The following is a 19,432-nucleotide window of genomic DNA, read 5'->3' as shown; positions in this document are numbered from 1 at the left end:
AAAGAGGTAAATAAATAACATGGTATATATACAATTGCGCAGAATTAAATTCCTTATAAACTCATCGCAATCAAATATTCTTTTATGATTATAACATTGTAATTTATGGAAAGAACTACAAACCTTCCATAAGCTCACATGGCAAAATTTAAAACCATCATCACTTTCACCGCAGCGCCGCCTAGGTGTAGATTTGTACGTTAGATCGCCAATATCAATCCAGAAATTTATTCTTAATACTGAATTATTTTACTCAATTCGTTTGTCCATGCATCCAAACGTTTCTCGTTTGGATATCATTTTAAAAATGATACGAAATACCATAAAATCAACTAACATTGAAACTCGACATTCTCTGGTTGATCGAGATACATAACAACGCCACTAATGAAACCATTCTACAGAAACTACGATCGATTGGTTCAGCTCGTTCACAACAAAAAAAAATCGTATGAGAATGTAGAATTTTCGCTTACCGTGCGATTTTACGCCTATAGTTTATACAAATTGTTAATTGTGACATGTACACCAGTTACAAACTATCGAAAAGCCTCTGCGAGGTGAAGAACGACTACTGAGTAAACTTTAAAACTTATTCAGCATCTCGAAGTTCGTAACCAGCAAACAGTCACGGGACAAGCCACCAAGAACAACAAAAGGTTCACTCCAGCGGATGAACAAACTGTGTAGAGCTCGAACTGGCAAACTTGCAAAGGATCAATAGAATATACTGGGTTAGTTCAACTAACCCAGGCTAAAAAAAAAATCGTTATCAGAGGCGGGTGATCTGCGAAGTTTAAACAAAATTTGTATGTCATAGTGGTTTTATATAAAGTTTTAGCAGAAATACTTGGAAAATTATGGTAAGGGTGAGAAATACGTTTTCAAAGTATTTAAATAATACCAAGTAGTAATTTTCATTCATATTTCAACAATTTAAAACTGACGTTTATTTGGGTCAAAGAAATGCTGGCACTTTTGCTTATGTTTAATGGGTTTGAATCTCGGACGGATTTTTGAATGCAGAAGTCGACCTCGTTCGGTTTGCAGAATGAAAAGTTTCGATCGTATTGCGAAATTTTCAGACTCGTTTGGATTCCGGAATAGAACTGCCATTTTTGCCCCGAATCCACCGAAAAGCTGTCCACACCATTATATAGGTTGGTGCTCCGGGTTCAAATCTCGTCCAAGTTGAAGATGAACTCATAAACAATGCCGTTTCTGTGACAATTTCTTGCGATTCTATTTTGTAGTAAGACAAATATCCATATCACCATTAGCAATCAGCAATCAGCAATCACTATTGTTTATTATTGTGCTCAAAATAATAATCATCCAAACTACAATTTTTATTAATCAGTATTTGTGTTTTGTGTATACAATAAATATAAATTGTACTAGTTATATTTGAGTTCATTACAACGGTAACCAAAAACCATCAATATACAATGTACGTTACTTTCTTAACACTCTAAAGGTGGTCTACATTGATAGGTCTGAGTTTGCCCCTGATACACAACTGTTACAGTGGGAGACGGTGGGTTCATTGAGCAGCACTTTGTTGTAATTTTTCGGTGCGTCTTGCGTTACGTTTCTTAATTTGAGCAATGAATACTCCCACCACATACGTCACTATCCAGAATATATAGGCAATGTGATACACGGAACCGTAGTAGAACCAAATTTTCTCAATTGAAAGCAGAAGAAAAGCGATTCCCATGTAGGAAAAGGCGAAAAACTTTGCAACCCAGCAAATCCAATTTAAAACCTTCAGCTTAGTTCCTGTGGCATCTTTGATGAACAGCTTCACATATAAATCTTCGATGGGTAGATAGAATGGGGCAGCACAAATGCAGAAATAGTAACCTGCATGGACTCCGTGCCAGATGGCAGAGACGGCAAGCGTCGCTAGGGTACGATATGTTTTACTGGGGAATCGTTTGTACACATACATCGCCATCCAATACTGGACACACATGTTCCAGTATTTCATTGTTTCACGGAACGTCCAGCATGTTTCCGTACTTACAACATCGATGTTGCGCACCGTTTCAAAGTCGTACTCATGTTCCTCGGAATTGCTGCAAAGCCAAAATGCATAAACTACAGAAAAATATATAAATCAATAGTTCCATTTACCTGATCATTGGGCTGCAGTCCTTGCTCGGTCCGTGACCACTCTTACTTTGGCATGCCTTTGGATATGCACCGAATCCGGCCATAGTACACACACACTCACTCAACAGTATACCGGTATAAATACGCATCCGGAAGATGAAGAATGTTGGCCAAACGTACATAAGTCGATAGAACAAAGAACGTTCCTCGTAAAATTCGGTGGAAGTGGCATACTGGAAAGAAATTGAATACAATAATGTATCTTCTAAGGTTTCTCCACGTTGCAGCAACTTACATCGAGAGGCCAAATGAAGGATACTAAAAGAAATAATCCAGCGTAGAGTGGAATGACCTTCAGCTTCTCAAGCGTAGCCCCGATACAATCCGCTCTAATACTGAACGGAAGAGTAATCGCATCACGAAACGTCTTATACGTGAAATAAGGTCCAGTCAATATCCCAACATAATTGAAAGAATAATGTAAAATGTCCAACATGTCCAGCTTGAGGAGAGCTTTCTCATTATCGGTAACCGTATCCAATGGCTTTCCACCAGCTGTTGCATCTTCGTCCTTCTTGGCTTGTCCGATTGCTTTCGATTTTGTGTATGCGGCATTTACTTCGAATGCTAATCCCACTAATTTCAGCGTTAAAATCATCTGGATCATATTGGTATGGCCAGGTGGTGCTTCCCAGCCCAGGTACGTTACAGAGCGGAAGAAGAATAAATATCCAAACATGAACACAAAACTCGCTATATGGCATTTTCTGAAAAAGATTATCAAAAGCCGCAAATATGGCCATATATAGTAATGATCGCGATAAAAGCAGGTTAGGAATTCAAACTTTATTTCATTTCATTTTTCAACGGAATACAACAATGCAGTTGATAAATGCAACCTATGACATTACCTACCTTCGATTAATGTAGATTATGATAAGACTGGTCACCAGATAACAGAAGAGCAGATGCAGCATATGAAAACCGGACACAGAGAGAACCACTAGGAAACCAAATGCAGTTCCAATCCATTTCTTCTGCTCTTGGTCCTGGAACTTCCGATAAAACTGACCGAAACCTATACACGATCCCAGCAGGACCAAATAGATGATATCGTCTTTCATGACTAGGCGGGTTCCCACTTCACCTCAGACTGGATTAACGACTCTACTGGAAAGCGTACGTAAAATTGGATTAACTTTACTGAAAGCCGCAGCGATACGCTGCGACGTTATCAGTAATCGATGTTCACTAGTGTATTCACTGGCTTGACAAGGACCTCTAGAAGTTGCATGACCTTTCAGTGATAAATAAATGCTTTCAGCATAAACTTTACTGTGTTGTTATCTTTTATGCTACGGAATCATTTTTGACAAATCAGTTGTACTAAATTGGAGGGGTCCACATTAGAGATAAATCGCTTCATCAAAGTGAGCGGATTCGGATCAGCTCGCAATAATAAAACGCAGTTAATCAGCTCACATTGAAGCTGCTGAGCTGCTGAGCCGACGAGCTGTTGAGCTGCTGAGCTACTGAGCTACTGATCTAATGGCTGCTGAGCTGTTGAGCTGGTGAGCTGCTGATCTGAAGAGTTGTTGAGCTGCTGAGCTGCAAAGCTGATGAGATGTGGAGCGGCAGAGCTGCAGAGAATGTGAGTTGTGAGATTCGAAAAAATTGTCTGTCTCCCGCCCTTCTTGATATGACCAAGACGGGTCTATGGTACTAGGTGAGGCCGTTTCGTCACTAAGTTGGTTAGGGGAGCGGTATATGAAAACAGTACGGAAGAAAGCAGAAGGGGAATTATTTCCTTGAAGCGTGAAAGAGACAGACTGATCAGGAGCGAGCTTGGGCACTAGCGTATTGTGTTTTGTTAACAAACAAAACACAGTAGACTTCCAAGATGGCTGAAGAGTGGTTTTTAGGGGTATGACTAAAACGTCAAATCCCTTATATTGCCAGTGTACCCAATATTGCTGCGGTTCACTGACATTTTGGTTCCATCAATTACTGTTGTTTACAACTCGGTCCGGTTATATAGTCGAATAGTGGCTAACTTTAAACGCCATGTTAAATGTTAACAGCTCCATGTGAAACCGAAATATGAAAATCGCTCATGCAGTTAGGAATAAAGCATACTATCTCCGTGATTTCAACGATTTCAATCCTCCCAAATGATATGTTGGTAAACAAATGACGCCATATTGATTTTGATTTTGGGTAGCCTATATTCAATTGATGTCTAACCCCTGGTGGTTTTAGCAAGTTGGCCCACCTTAGGATATACTTCTACGCGCCTTGGATATGACGTCAGTTTGTTTTCGTTTGTCTCTCTCCGTTCTTTAGCTTTAACAGAGATGCCAGATAGGAAAAGGTTTTTTATTATATATTCCATACAACCTATTACAAAATAAAAACATTATTATATCAATAACTGTTTGCAAATGAAATTAAATAAAACATAATATATTAAACATAACTGGGGAGAAACATACATTTATTTCCACGTGCTAAATCAAAACAATTCAAAAACCACCTGGCATCAATGCTGATGATTGATTTGTAATGGTTTGATACTTCCATGTGGAACGAACAGACTTTTATAATACAACAAATTCAATTATCTTTGCATTTGCTGTCTGATAGAAATAAAGGGTGACTGTCTCTTTGTGACCATCAGCAAATACATGGCCATCATCGCGAATAATCGCGTCGCGCCTATGAGTGGAAATATTTAAAAAAAAAAGTTGATCTCGGTGGTTTAATCTAGAAATTCATTTTGGGCTATATTTCTGAAGGAAAATAGAAAAAGAAGGAAATGAAACAAAAGAAGTATGGAAAGAAGGAAATATGAGAAATATTTCCTACCGGCACCACTCAGGGACTGTAATTGGATACATCAACAAACACAACGCAATGTGAAAAACAAGTTAAAACACGAAAAACATTGAACATCTAACAAATAACCATTAGAAAAGCCCATAAAAAAAGATAACCAAAATACATAATCTAGGTTGAAAACACTCATAAAAATTTGTCGTGTTGTAGAAACTTGCACAAAGGATGTTTACAAAAATGTCCAATTATTCGTGTCGTATTACAGGTCTGTCCGACTGTATATATGACAGAATATACAGATCGTTCTCAAGCAACACTTGAAACTCGCTGCTCACTGGTTAAAGCGATACTGAGTAAAAGAGATCGCAAGTGATACACTTTTAGGCTATGGCCCGCCAGTTCATCTGGTATGCAAATAAAAGTCTTATTTGTTAATGTTAAATCTATTCCATAAAAACATGATAAGTTTTCTGATTTGGAACTCTTATTAATAGCAGTTCCACGTCAAAACAAATTGGATAATGGGCTTAAATTATTCAAAGCATTGTTACAAATTCCGGACAAAATACAGTAATAATATACATTAAATGCGACATGTCGAGGCACCACTCAGTGTCGAATTGGAGGCGATTTTAACATGTAATTGAACATTGGCGATAAGAGCGGTACAGTATCGGCGTCTGGTGGCCATGAGGGGCCATAATTTGGGCCCCGAACTCGATGTCTACATAAATGACCAATTAGAGTTAAAAATGCCCAATTAAACGTATCACATTACAGGTTTGCTCAATTAGCACAAACCATAATCGTATATGTGACGGCATTGTTCTCCCCCATTGAGAGTTATATCTGCCGGTTCATCTTCCCTTTTCTCGGTCGATGATTTTTTTAATCCAGAAGGTTTTGCCTCCTCACGATTTATTTCACTTTTCGTTCGAGATAACGTTCATCGATGAGAGCGATTATATTCAGTTTTCACCGGTTTCATATGGCGGCTAAATATTTAAACAGATTGGGATTCATCAAATGATCTGATTAGCTAATACAATTTGCTTACATATCCAAATCAAATTCAGATCTAGAATAAACGGCATATCTTGAACGTTTTTCTTACATAAAATAATGACATACAACATTTATTTCGCTTAGTAAGCGATCGATCGTGAGTTCAAAACTCAGGGCCCTCATTGACCATCTTTGTTGTTACAGAATAACTACAGTTGTTACAGAATAACTACGTCCGCGTAGGAGATCGATCCGCGGTCGAAATAAGATCGATTCATCCAAACAACTTTTCTGCAAGACACATCGGGCTGCTGTTCTATAAATAACTCAACAATGACCAATTAACTGTCTCCGCTGTCCGGTCTAACTGGATAATGGAAGAACAGAAGCAGAACTCTTACGCCTGAATGGCTACTATGCAATTGTGTACCATATGCAATGGTATAGAAGGGAACACTCTAACGCCGAAAAATGGCAACTGTGTAATGTGCTAATTATAGATATGATAAACATGTGATATGTACACGAATAAAATCCGGCTCTGTTACAGCTGAAATGCTAATGAGTCTAAAATAAACAAAAGGGATAAAAAACATTTATTGATTATAAAACGCAAAACAGATATTGCTACATGTTACATATTACAGATTAACATCGAACTCATTGATCTCCCTTGATTAAAAAAAAAAGCGTAATCACACCCTCCAGAGCAATCTGAGCAGTAGACAGTTTGAAAAAGAAATCCCCAGCACCCGCACTCAGAAAGTGTTTATCGTCAATCTTTAGTACTTGAACCTCATCATATCTGGCCTGGGTCGTTTATGATTCGAATGGAGGAAAACCGAGACAAGACTCGACCCACCCAGACACGGTACTTTTCATACCCCGAGCTAGTAATAAACTAGAAAAGGTTATCCTTTACTGGTGGATCCGTTGATACCCAAAGCTTCCGTTCCCAGTAATTATACACGCAGTCTCGTTCGTAGTCATCGGCATCACTTCCAGAGAGTGAATGGTAACATTCAATATCACTATGACAATTTCTGCTTTGCATGTTTTTTCACGATGCGTTCGTGAACTTTTTGAACCAAAATATATGGTGAATCGAGCCTTATTCCATATATAGGGAACGTAATTTATTAGCAATACTTATTTTTATTTCACACAATGTGCCGAAAACACAGATTAGATTAGATTAGTATTATTAGATTAGTATCATGAATTTGTTTTTATAGAATTACATAATTTAGAGCTAAGTATTGTCCATTAGGAACTTCTGGTGGAAGTAAAATCGAAGAAAAACAAAAAAAAAATATCCAAAAGCTTCCTAAAAATATCCATGAGAAGACGGAACTAAAGGCACTTCTCTTAGGTGGTTTGAGAGTGACATCTATTTTGAAAACGACCGAATAGTTAATAAAATAATAATGTTAATGCAACAAATAAGTTAATAAAATAATTATTCAATTATTTTGTATTCGCATTGTATTTATTGTAATTGTTTCATGTTTACGTTGTTTGTTTCGTCCATTGTTTACTGTATTGCTAAACAAGAACACAATATATTCAACGCATTCTTGCAATGAAAGTTCCTGCAATTGAAGATTGTGAAAGAGTGAACAGAACGTTATTCTCCCAATTATTACCTTCAGCATTACCTCTGGATTTATGGGGGTTCGATGATGTTCCTGGAACATAAGGAATGTTCTTGAATTTTCAAGGATCATTTATTTTTCTTCAATCCGGGTTTTGGAAGTCTAATTTGCAGAGTCAGATTTAATTTGTTCTGTTTGGGAATCTCTCCCACGCATCGGTATTCATAATGCAGTTCTTAGTGTGTACAACAATCTTTGCGGTCCGAGTCAACAGAGACCAAATCCTTCAGTTTTCGGAAAATTCCGGGTTGCAGATGTTTTGTTTTTGATCCACAACTGATGTCCATATCCAAATGCCCGATCGAGTTCAGACTGATTCCACCTGCGTTCACATTTATCATGAAGATAAATGTCCATCCCTCTAATCGACTAAACTAATTAACGTTATATGAACATAAGTCCGCACAATCATATCCAATGTTTTGATGTAGTGAGACACAATCACAATTTTCTCTTGTTGTACGATGAGACTCTCAAGAAGTGAACGCTAACACTGGCTTGATAAACGGAATTCCATCATCTCGAATTGTTTCCTTGTCTTATGACTCAATGGCTGATACACGGAGTCTCGTATATAGTCTCTGTTGGCAGGTAATCCAATACTTATATAAGATCTATCGCCGAATAGATGCACCACTTGATGTGGAACCAAATATAGAAACGAACACATATTCATTACTGAAAAGTCGATTTTCATTGGAAGTTCAATTTCAGAAACGCACTCTGGTCATATAAAAAATCATTTTTCTTCAAATTTTCCCATTTGTTATGCCGTAACAACACTCCTTGAAGTGGATTGTATATTCTCAATCGCTCAATCGATTTCGTATTTTTCAAGCTTTTGACGCGCACACAAACGAACAGAACAATTTTTATATATATAGAGATAGATGAGGGAAATCGATAAATTTTAAATGATTTCGAAACACAATTTCAGTTCACGATTTTGTCAAACATGTGGAAAAAAGATGTTTCCATCATATAGAACACATATTCGTTACTGGATAGTCGATTTTCATTAGAAGCTCAATTTCAGAAACGCACTCTGGTCATATATAGAATTATTTTTCTTCAAATTTTTCCATTTTTTATGCCGTAACAACACTCCTTGAAGTGGATTGTATATTGTATCCAACTACCGGTTTCATATTTTTTGAGTTTTTGACGCGTACACAAACGAACAGAATATTTTTATATATATAAAGAGGTATATTAACAGAAATTGTTTTAACAATTGCTACTCACATCAATTGGGATTACACATCCAATTCCTGCCAAATCAGCTCTTCTGACCGTTCTTGTGTGCATCTTCCACGCCGAATAAGTTAGATAAAACTATATAAAAGTCAACTAGAAAAAAATTGCTTCCACCAAAGAGAAGTCTGTAATGCAAATGGCCGTATCGTATTGCAACTTGTTCATGAGCAACGTATTGTGTTTTGTTTATGGACAGAACACAGTAGACTCTCAAGATGGCTGCAGAGTGGTTTAGACAGATTGGCCCACCTAGTAGTAATACTTCTATTCATCTTGGGACAGATTTCGAAAAATCGAAAGCTTTTGCCCTACTCATTGTCAGAAGCGCAACATATACTCATACGTTTCTTCCATGAAATTCGATGGTATGGGAAGGGTGGAAAGCTGTTATGCCACAAGGAGAGACAAAAATTGTTACTTGAGTGTTAAAACCAATCGCTATTCCTCGGTTCGGTTCGTTTCGTTCGCGTCGCGTCTAATTTACGTGTAAAGTGCGACATTTTGCGTTGTTTTCGGTTGAATTTTGTTCGTGAAATGTTGATTGAACGTCCCTGCATAGGTAGGTAGCATATTGGGTCGGAAATAGTGCAGTTCTGGTTGCTAATTTGGAATGTGCAGTGAAAAATCTTACACGATGGGTTCGGTGTCGAAGTGAATGGAATGGTACGTTTGCGGAATCCCATTCGCAGCAGTCGTCGTGTCGTATGCACACATTCAAAGAAGATAGCATAGTAAAGCATAACAGAGAAGGGTGGAGAAGAAGAAGAAGCAAAACAGCGGCAGCAGGCATCCAACAAGTCATCGGAGAAAACATACATTGGCAGTGAGGGCAGACTCATTAAATAGAATGAGAAGTGCTAATTTTTTAACTCGATAAATTTGGGTAAACCTGGATTCAGGATAATGATTGATTATTGCGAATTACGGAATACGTAACAAGTAGCCAACATCATCAAAACATTATCTGTTTTGTTCATGAAACCATTTATGTTCGTGAAATAGTTAACTATTGATTTGTGATTATCTGCGCTCACTGCAACTAGCTTGGATACATCAGAGACGAGTGTGGCTGCCGTCAATGCCTGTTGTCGTCGTGTCGTAGCTGCTGCTGCTCACAGTGTCGTGCCTGTTTGCGTATGCGTGTGTGTATGCTGCGCTTCCACATTCAATACGATTTCACTTAATGGACTGTGTGTTGTTGAAGCAAAACTCCATGTAGGTTTTCAATGGAAGGATTTTCTATTTGTGGGAAATCAGTATCCACTGAAATCTGTAATGATAGATACTGTGTTCAATATTTAGTGTAAATGAATGAAGTTGTGAATTGTAAGTGAACGCACTGGACCACTATGAAACAGCGAAAAAGCACCCAAACGCTGGAAGCTGAAAAGATCCTATCAATTAACTGCGTACAGTGTGAAACACAAGTGGATGGGTGTTAAAACAAGAACCATCATTGATGTTGTTAATCTAGATCGCCACGAATGTATGACAATAATAATGTTGGTAATTCTGCTTGAACGAAGTGCGGGGAGATTTAGGCGTATGGAAATGTAGTTTTCTAACAAACACATCAATTGAAGTGTTATTCCCGTGTTCTTTCGCTAAATTCGTTCTTTCTGTTCCTACGTATTTATAAGCTGAGTTAGAGTAAGTGTTATGATTTTATTTTGATGTTTTGATTTCAGGTAGGGAAAACACCCACAAAATGCATAAGCCTAGTACTATAATCGATATGAATTGCCAATTTCAAAGATACAGTGTGTAGATAATGCGACTCGGAAATGACCTTTCAAAACTATGCAGCTTGTCAAGGCTCGATTGTTTTGCAACTTCCTACTCGTAGTAACATCTAGCATTTGACAACGATCGGGATGAATGGATCCATTATGGATACAGCGAACAGTGAGCTGTCGTTGATTGCTGTGAATGAATCAAAATTTTTGTGATTACGGTATTTTACGATAAATTTCAGAAAACGACAGCAATAGCTATGAGTAAGCTAGTCTTCGATGTTTGAAGTACTTCGAGTGTACCAACGCCTGGACCAATCTAGATTAGGTGTTCCAATCACACGTATTCCGGACTTAATTCTCGACTACCAGCTTATGTTGAGCCAGCACAAACATTGAACCCGATCTTTTCAATAATTCTGTCTAATAGAACCATGATTTTATATAAGGGTGATTTTGATTTTGTTTTTCAAATCCCCTTCACCAAGAAGAATGTAATCTGATGGTTACTTTTGACTACACCACACAACCCGCACGCAACACATCACTACGAAATAAGCAGTAATGACTACCGGGTTAAAATTTTTCATCTGAACCCGCCGTCATTCAAACACTTTTCTGCATTTTCAAGCGCGACAGGGCAAACCCAGTCAGCTATGTATGAAGCGATCACTACTACTAATGCGCCGTCTTGCCTAAAAATGACATTTTAGGTTCAAAGTTTTCTGTTTAACGAATCCGATGGAAACGATAGAAAACACACACACACATATACCATTGTTGTTTGAACAGGTAGCCCACTTGATCACGCGTCACCTCTGCATGTTCCAAGATACTAATATTCCTCCCCTTCAAAAAATGGTAACCGCATAGAAATGACAGGTGTCCTTTTTGACTATTCAGATTATTAAGAAGATTATCGATGATCTAGGTGCACCCGTGGCCGAGTGGTTAGCGTCTCACATTATCATGCCGGGTGTTCGGGTTCGATTCCCGTTCGGGGGATTTTTTCGCCAAAGAAATTTCCTTCGACTTGCACTGTGATCACGCGTATTCTAGAGCTTGCCCCTCGGAATACATTCAAGGCGTGTTATTTAGCTTAGAAAATCTCAACTAAGTATTAATAAATGACGCTAGTTAATGCATACGTTGAGACGGCAAAAGTTCCACAGGGAACGTTAACGCCATTCAAGAAGAAGAAGATCGATGATCTAGAAGACCACCACAAAATGGAAACTGCTCCTTGAGGGCAACCTCTTGCTGGTTTCCTTATTAGAGTAGATTCTCCTAATTTGGCTGTTATTAGTTGGTTGGTTACTATCGAGATGGAAAATAAAAGCTTTTTTTACATAAATAAAATCTGTGACGTCACAGAATTTGTTTATGTACTTCATTTTTTTTAATAATACTCCACTACATAGGAAAAGTATTGTTATTAAAAGTAAAATTGACTGAATAAACAGTATGAAGTACATTTTTCCATAAATTAATGCTAGTTTTCGAAAACCAAAAAAAACTCTTCAAATCGGTTTCAATATTCCAAATAAATGTCTCCTGATTATTTTTTTCAGCTGCGTGTAGCAGGAATCAAACGTCATAAAGTACTGAAAGATTTCTGCAGAAGGATAATCTTTCTTGTGTGAAATTCTAGCTCTATCAAATACGTAAATAAACAAAGGCCGAGTCCCAGAATCGTTTGTTCCTTTGATCAGAGAAACATTTGACAAATAGTGCATGGGGAAAATAAGTTGCAAGATTTTTTTTTCAGGAAAATGCTATTGAAAAATAAATTTGATTGGTTCCGCATGACCTTCGCATGGCCGGATATTGGGCTCTTTTTGCGAATACGAAACTGGGAGAAACTGCGTATGTTCATGGAGCAAATAAAGGATTACATTTCAGGAAGAAATAAACAAATTTCTACATAAACATAATGAACAATGAATCAATTTTTTGTTTAGAATTTCGATAACATAACATCGTTTACCATGTTCGTCGTCCCTTCGTCCAGATCTGGGTGACGGGTGTATTTCCCGGAGGGCCCAGTCAAGCAGATATGCATGGGCAGCGGCGTAGTGTGCGCCTGGCAAACTCGGCATTTGCCGGGGGCGCTGAGCCTTTGGGGCGCCAAAATCCAAGAATTTTCAATAGGAATTTTTATCCCCGAATTATATTTCATTTTTCAATTGAGTAAAAAGACATCCATCATGAGTAGTTGCTCCTTTCCGTACATGAAACCAATAACCTCTCTTTGATTTTCGAAAAATTGAAACACCCAACATCATATTACACCAATACCCTTTTGATTTTTTTAGCTACGCATGCCTGGGCGATCCTCCGTGCTATGCTATGTTCTACAGTTATTCAAGCAATAACACATTCGTCGTTCCATCACCTAGATATGGGTGACACTTTCCTTGTTCAAATTGAATAGGATTTTTAAAAGAAATTTGATAGAGTAGGCACCTAAGTGTAATTATAGTGATAAATTGGAAAAAAGTGGTATTTTTGTGGCGCCATTTTCATAGTTTGCCAGGGGCACTGTCTATCCTCACTACGCTGCTGTGCATGGGTAACATTTTTCTCGTTCGAATCGAATAGGATTTCTAGAAATAATTTGATGGAAAAGGCACTCGAATATAAACCGAGGATGCATAGAAAAATAATAAAATCAAAAACATAATCTATATAAAAAAAATGATTTAGTGTCCGTTCCTAACGATTTGTATAGGATATTAATACCTCGCCAAACCTGAAAAAAATCACACATATCTAGAAATGCCGTAGGAATACATTTAAATATGAATTAGAGTTGTACTGAATCTCTAAATCCCGAAAAAAAAATTCAAAATTTCAATACTTTTTTTAGTACTTCAATTTTTGATAAAAATTGTTTTTATATTTTTCTCGATACTCCGTAGTAAGATACACATTCAGTATTTTTTTTAAATTTTTATCTTGAAACTTTTGAGGATGGCGTGAAATAAACGAAAAAGTACGTTTTTTACTATAGATCCTATGTTAAACCACATAGGGGTTCAAATAAACCGCCAAAATTTGTTATTCAATATCCTATACAATATTTGCCCTTACAGCTGGTGATTTGGTTTGGCTTTTCACTCCCTGACCCGGCCAGGCCCTTTAAAAATAAAGTATTGCTAAGTCATAGATCGTGTAAAATTTGTACGTCCTACATTTAATAATTTTTCCGCAAGTTAAATTCGGACGTCTTCCCACCAGCCACCAGAAACTGCTGAAGATTATTTCATTCATGAAAGTAATAGTCAACGTCTGGTTGAATCTGAGTACTGTTTACAGTGTCGGAACAAACATTGACACCACTGCTCAAGCAAAAAGAAAGTGGCAAAACTTTGAGAGAAAATAATCCAATCCAGTGCTTCAATCCATTTATAATAATTTATTCGAAAAAAATTATAATATCTGTAGATAAAACAATAGTCATTCATTAAAGAAATGCGTTTTAAGCATACTTAACAACTAAAATGACGAGACAAAAATCAAGACCGGTTTTAAAATTTATGGTAAAAAATAAAAACAAGAAATTTCATACCGTGGAAAGCTTCTAGGGTTAGTGCTTGGTCTCGTAACCTTTGTTAAGGCGTGTCCACATTATTCCGAATGATGCCGATCGGCCTGTACTACGCGGCATATTCGGTTCGTTATGTGATGTGAATGCCCCATCGGGTGTACGAAGCCGTCAATGTGAATTTACTTCGTTTTGTTTTGGTTCGACTTTCTTTGATCCAGAACGACTTGTTTCGGGATGAGTTCGGCATGATTCGAATCGGTTTTCGGCACACCGGCAAGCCCGGGCGGCACGCCCACACTTGTTCGGCTTTACCGGGCGGCCAAAGCCGATTGTCTTAAAGTAAACGCGTCTTTATGTATCACTTCACGCACTCGGTTCGGCATGGATTCCAACAGCTTCTGACACGTGGTGACCGGGATGGCGTACCAACACAGTTGCTGCTTATTCTTCGACTTATCCGTGTTCACCGACCTTTTCACGATCTTCCATAGGTTCTCTATGGGGTTCAGATCCGGTGACTGCGCTGGCCACTCCATGACGTCGACTTTGTTATCCTGGAACCACTTTTGACGGTCTTGGCGGTGTGCTTCGGATCGTTATCCTGCAAGAACTGCCGTGTCAGGGGCATCTCCCACTCGGCGGCATAAAATACCTTAGGATTTGGGTGTAGAGTTACTGATCCATGATCTTATCCACCCAGTACAGGGACCACATCCGTACCAGGAGAAGCACCCCACAGTATATTTCGCCATTGTTTTTCCTTCTCCGGACCGATCCAGTCAAAGTGGTCTTTCTCGAACTTCAGCCGCGCCCTCAGATGCTTCGGTGTCAGCATTGTAAACATCCGGGGGATTTTACCACCTAGTCATTGCTAGCCGCCGCTGAACTGTCCGAGAATTCACGGACTATTTCAATTCGTCTCGAATCTTTCTCGAGGCCTTGAAGGGATCTTTCTTGGAGGCTCGCTTTATGCCAGTGTCATCCTTCGCGGTTGTTTTCCTTGGACGTTCAGTCGTTTCGGTTCGTTAAGGGCGTTAAACACGAAGGTTTTGGATCGTCCCAAGTAATCTGCGATTTCGCGTTGGCTGCTGCCTGCCTTGGATATTTTGCGGATGACCACAGAACCACTCTGCGAAAGCGTCAACAATCAAGCTTCTACCGCGTAGAAAAATGTTTTGGATTTTCGTTTGGCTGTACTCCAGATGAAGTCCTCGACAGTTCCTTGCGGAGTCACGTACATGCAGTACATTCGTGTGCAGCACAACAAACATTTTGAGCTACTCAAACGGAAATTCTGTTATTTTCACTGATGCAGTCTAGGGGGTTTCAGTCTTTTATATAACTGGGTTGATTGTTCAGACTGGATTCGCCTCGATTGATCTAAACCAAAGGGAAAACTTATACAATATGTGCACACTGGATTTGAGATGCAAAACAAAAAGGATGTAACAATCTGCCCATATGAAGAAAAAAAAATAGAGGAATGGTGTCCAATTTTTTGACGAGCAAATTGTTGACATAGGACTATGGGATCATTTTATTCAATTCGCTTGGTTATAGACAACATTTGAGATATAATTCTGCGGCTGATATTTTTGTTGGCCAATTTATTTTTGAAGGCCAATTAATTTCTAGAAAAAATGGGAAAAAAATATTTTTTGAACCACCCTAAAATCCAAATGGGCACCCTTACAGAAAAAAATTATGGGGCTAATATTCTGCGATAAGGAACGAAACTATCAATTATTTGGCATGGAATGACTGACATGTTGTATCACTAACCTGAACTGGAAATTGGTCCATCGGGTGTTCTCAGATACAAGGTTCCTCACGGCCGTCCGAAAAGTAATGAATTGAGATACAGTAGAATCTCTATTATCCGCGGTGCCGCTGCGGATTATCCGCGGTGCCGCTGCGGATTATCCGCGAATACGAGTTTCCCAATAATTGTATGAATCTTCCCGAGTGAGTCAGTGAGTGGTAGAGTCTTGTTCTTTTGTTTTGGTCATGGCTTTTACGACCTTAGAGATAGATACTTCAATAATTTCTGTATTGATAAAACCTAGTTTTCATGCTACATTACCCTTTATTGCGTTAGCCGCGATTTTCGTTATAAGCGGTGATCTAGCCCGACTATTTCGCCGATAATCGGGGTTCTACCCCGATTGTTGTACCTCACTCCGGAGTCCTCCGTTCCGTTTCGTTCTTTTTTTCAAAAAGGCTTTAACTTTGCAGTTCATCCGCCTCTACGGACTCCTCACTCTAGAAATACGCGTGCACTGTGGTCCTCGCGTATACCTAGAGCTTCCTGATCAGAATAGATTCGAGGCGTATTGTTTGGCATAAGAAATTTCAATTAAGTGCTAATCAAAATGACGCAAGTGATATCTTCGTTGAGACGGCGGATGTTCCTCTGGAAACGTTAGTGCCATTCTAGAAGAAGACTTCAACATTTAAGAATTTCCTTCTAGATACCAATGAGCGTATGTACAGGTTCGTGACTTAAAGATTGCTCGAAGAGAGATTGATAGCGTGGAAATCCAAATGTACGCAGTTTGTTTACATTCTTTCCCGTCGTAGATAGAAGTCGAAAGAGTTGGCTGCTCGTTCACTTTTGATGAATAAATCACGTAAAAAAATGGACGATGTGAATAAGACGTAAAAAGAAGGGAAGAAACTCAGTGCTTGTCGGATCCCTTGAACATGAGAAAGACATCTTCCATTACACAAACATTTTAATGAGATATTTTAACAACATAAAAAGACTTTGTTCGATATAAGTATGATAATGATATGCTGTTGTACAACTCTCATCGCTATCTAACTGGAAAATCAATGCTCTATTTCAAGCTGCATTTCACCCGTGTCTGGTTCGATGTTCAGTAAAAGTAAATTCAATTATAGAATCCTCCATACATTCTGTTACTGCCAATAGCCACGCCATTCAAAGTAACCGACTATCCGTGGTCTATTATCGATTTATCGAATAGCAGAAATCTTCGCACTCCATTCAACATAATATGCCAATCGTTGTGCACTGACTGATATGATTCCGAGGCATACCGAGCTGTAATTGTTACGAGTGCATAACATGATGAACAGCCAGGGCTCGCGATTTTCGCTTCAACGCTGCGGAAAGTCATCAAACTCGTATACCACGTAGATCCACCCTTTGCATATTACTGCCATTCCATGTGCAGCGGTGCCAAGCACAACCAGCCAAGCTATTCGGTCCCACATCAAACGGGAGAAATTTTTGTCCAAATAAGTTTTTTTCCGAAATTATCTCTCTTTCCACCTGCGTGGAGCTTGGCAGCGCAACAAGAAGAGCCTGTCAGCAACAGCTATGGCATAGGAGGAAAACCCAGGCTACGATAAATTGCTTGGATGGTTGCTTTTGATTCGATGATGACGATGACGAGGTCGTCATCAATTTCTGCGATGAGAAGAAAAGCGTGTGCAAGCCTACGGGGCGGCACAGCGCAAAATAATAATAAAATCGAGAGTTTGCTAAACAGTTTTCATCGTATGGTTTCTCCTCTCCTTCTGCCAGCGCATATTTTACCTGAGTTATGCCTTGATGGCATAACCAAGAGGTAGGCGTATGAACACAGGCTCTACGGAACGGTTGATAGTAGCTATACTTCCCTGGGTTATGTTTTTTCCTCCACTCAATGCGGATGGTAATTCCATCTCACTCCATGGAAACCCGTAACGATGTTAACAAACGTAAAGCGTTTGTAACTGAGACGATGAAAGGATTCTTTTATGCCTCGAATAGTCCAATTTATGACCAATGTTGACCAAAACACCATCCGAGAGCGAATAACCCACAAGCGAGAGGAAGCAAACTACGAGCATAAATTAGTCAACAATGACGTACGGAAGCGTTGCTGAATGGGGCGTTTCGGTTGTTCTGTTTTCCCAGGGTGAAACTGTTTTTTTTGTGTGTTAAGGCCACCCCATCATCGTTACTGCGGTCAATTTAAATCCATTTACTCCAATTTACTTCCCCGAAAGAGGCGCGCACCCGCGCTCGAAAGCTGTGGAACTATGTATTGACCAGCCCAGTATGCCAATACCCCAATAAACATTGGGGTGTGTGTATGTATGTGCTTGCGTTCGTTTATGCACAACCATTCGGAAGGGTTTCTCTGCGGATTTATCACATTAAACTCCCTCTTCATCCGCTTGGTAGATTTGCGAAACACGCATGCGAGCTGTAATATGCGCAGTGATGGAATCTCGTTGATAAATGCGTTTCTGTGCCGATTATGAATTGCTGCTCGCGAAGCCAAGGGGGATATGCACCTTGCCACCTCTGAGTTGAAAATGATTTCAGAGTGTCGGTTTATTGCAAAGGGCCTGGCCGGGTAAGGGTAAGCCGTAAGAGCACATTGAAATATGAATTAGAGGAGTACTGAATCTCTAAATCCCAAAAAAAAAAATTTCAAAATTTAAATAATTTTTTTAGTACTAAAATTTTTGATGAAATATTTTTTTGATAATTTTTCTTGATATACCGTGGTAAGATGCACATTCATTTCTTTTTTCAAATTTTTATCTCGGATCTATTGAGGATGTTGTGAAATAAACGAAAAAGTACGTTTTTCACTATAGATCCTACGTCAAACCACATAGGGGTTCAAATAAACCGCCAAAATTTCTTATTTAATATCCTTTACAATATTTGCCATACAGCTAGTGATTTGGTTTGGGGGCACTTTTTACTCCCTTACCTAACCACTCTTTGGAAATATAAAAAAAATATTTTTTGATACCGCGCAACACTGAAAAAATCCCACATATCTAGAAAAGCCGTAGAAACACATTAAAATATGAATTAGAGCTGTATGGTACTGAATCTCTAAATAAAAAAAAAAAAAATTCAAAATTTCAATATTTTTCTTAGTACTAAAATTTTTTATGACATTTTTTTTTTGATATTTTTTTTGATACACCGTAGTAAGATGCACATTCAGTATTTTTTTCAAATTTTTATCTCGGATCTTGTGAGGATGGCGTGAAATAAAAAAAAAAAAAGTTCGTTTTTATCCTTTACAATATTTGCCATACAGCTAATGATTTGGTTTGGGGCACTTTTTACTCCCTTACCAGGCCCTTTATGTACTATTGGGTGATATGGCATCAATTCCGCGTCATGGTGTAAATTCAATTTGCAAAGTTATGATATAAAAAACAGTGTATGACAAAATAGATTGTACTTCATTTTGATGAAAGAAAATAAATACTCGAATGTAACATTTACCCGCATTTAC

General features: G+C 38.5%; 2 protein-coding genes across 11 annotated transcripts in view; one reads left to right on the top strand and one right to left on the bottom strand.

The window, feature by feature from the left end:
* Positions 1 to 1,325: 1,325 nt before the first annotated feature.
* On the bottom strand, positions 1,326 to 3,490 carry LOC129776718 (lysophospholipid acyltransferase 7). Its single transcript, XM_055782522.1, has 4 exons — positions 3,034 to 3,490; positions 2,414 to 2,885; positions 2,140 to 2,351; positions 1,326 to 2,081 (listed from the first exon to the last, which is right to left on the bottom strand). The coding sequence occupies exons 1-4, from the start codon at positions 3,240 to 3,242 to the stop codon at positions 1,544 to 1,546; spliced, it is 1,431 nt and encodes a 476-aa protein (XP_055638497.1). The 5' UTR covers positions 3,243 to 3,490; the 3' UTR covers positions 1,326 to 1,543.
* Positions 3,491 to 9,229: 5,739 nt separating this feature from the next.
* LOC129780329 (rap guanine nucleotide exchange factor 2) overlaps positions 9,230 to 19,432 on the top strand; it is a 41,854-nt gene continuing 31,651 nt past the window's right edge. For 6 of the 10 annotated variants that reach the window (XR_008743888.1, XM_055788467.1, XM_055788464.1 and 3 more), the window contains exon 1: positions 9,230 to 9,429. The gene's annotated coding sequence lies outside the window, so the exon portion shown is untranslated. The other 4 variants (XM_055788461.1, XM_055788462.1, XM_055788463.1 and 1 more) reach the window with 4 other exon arrangements.

Source organism: Toxorhynchites rutilus, chromosome 3 (assembly GCF_029784135.1).
Source record: "Toxorhynchites rutilus septentrionalis strain SRP chromosome 3, ASM2978413v1, whole genome shotgun sequence".
NCBI lineage: Eukaryota > Metazoa > Arthropoda > Insecta > Diptera > Culicidae > Toxorhynchites > Toxorhynchites rutilus.
Note: the sequence above shows the minus strand (reverse complement) of the source record. Positions and strands in the feature narration are given on the sequence as shown.

Coding starts and splice junctions, on each gene's coding strand:
- LOC129776718 (XM_055782522.1), bottom strand. CDS start 3,242: ATGAAAGACGATATCATCTATTTGGTCCTGCTGGGATCGTGTATAGGT. Junction 2,352..2,413: donor CCTTCATTTGGCCTCTCGAT/GTAAGTTGCTGC, acceptor ATTTCTTTCCAG/TATGCCACTTCCACCGAATT. Junction 2,082..2,139: donor GACTGCAGCCCAATGATCAG/GTAAATGGAACT, acceptor TTGGCTTTGCAG/CAATTCCGAGGAACATGAGT.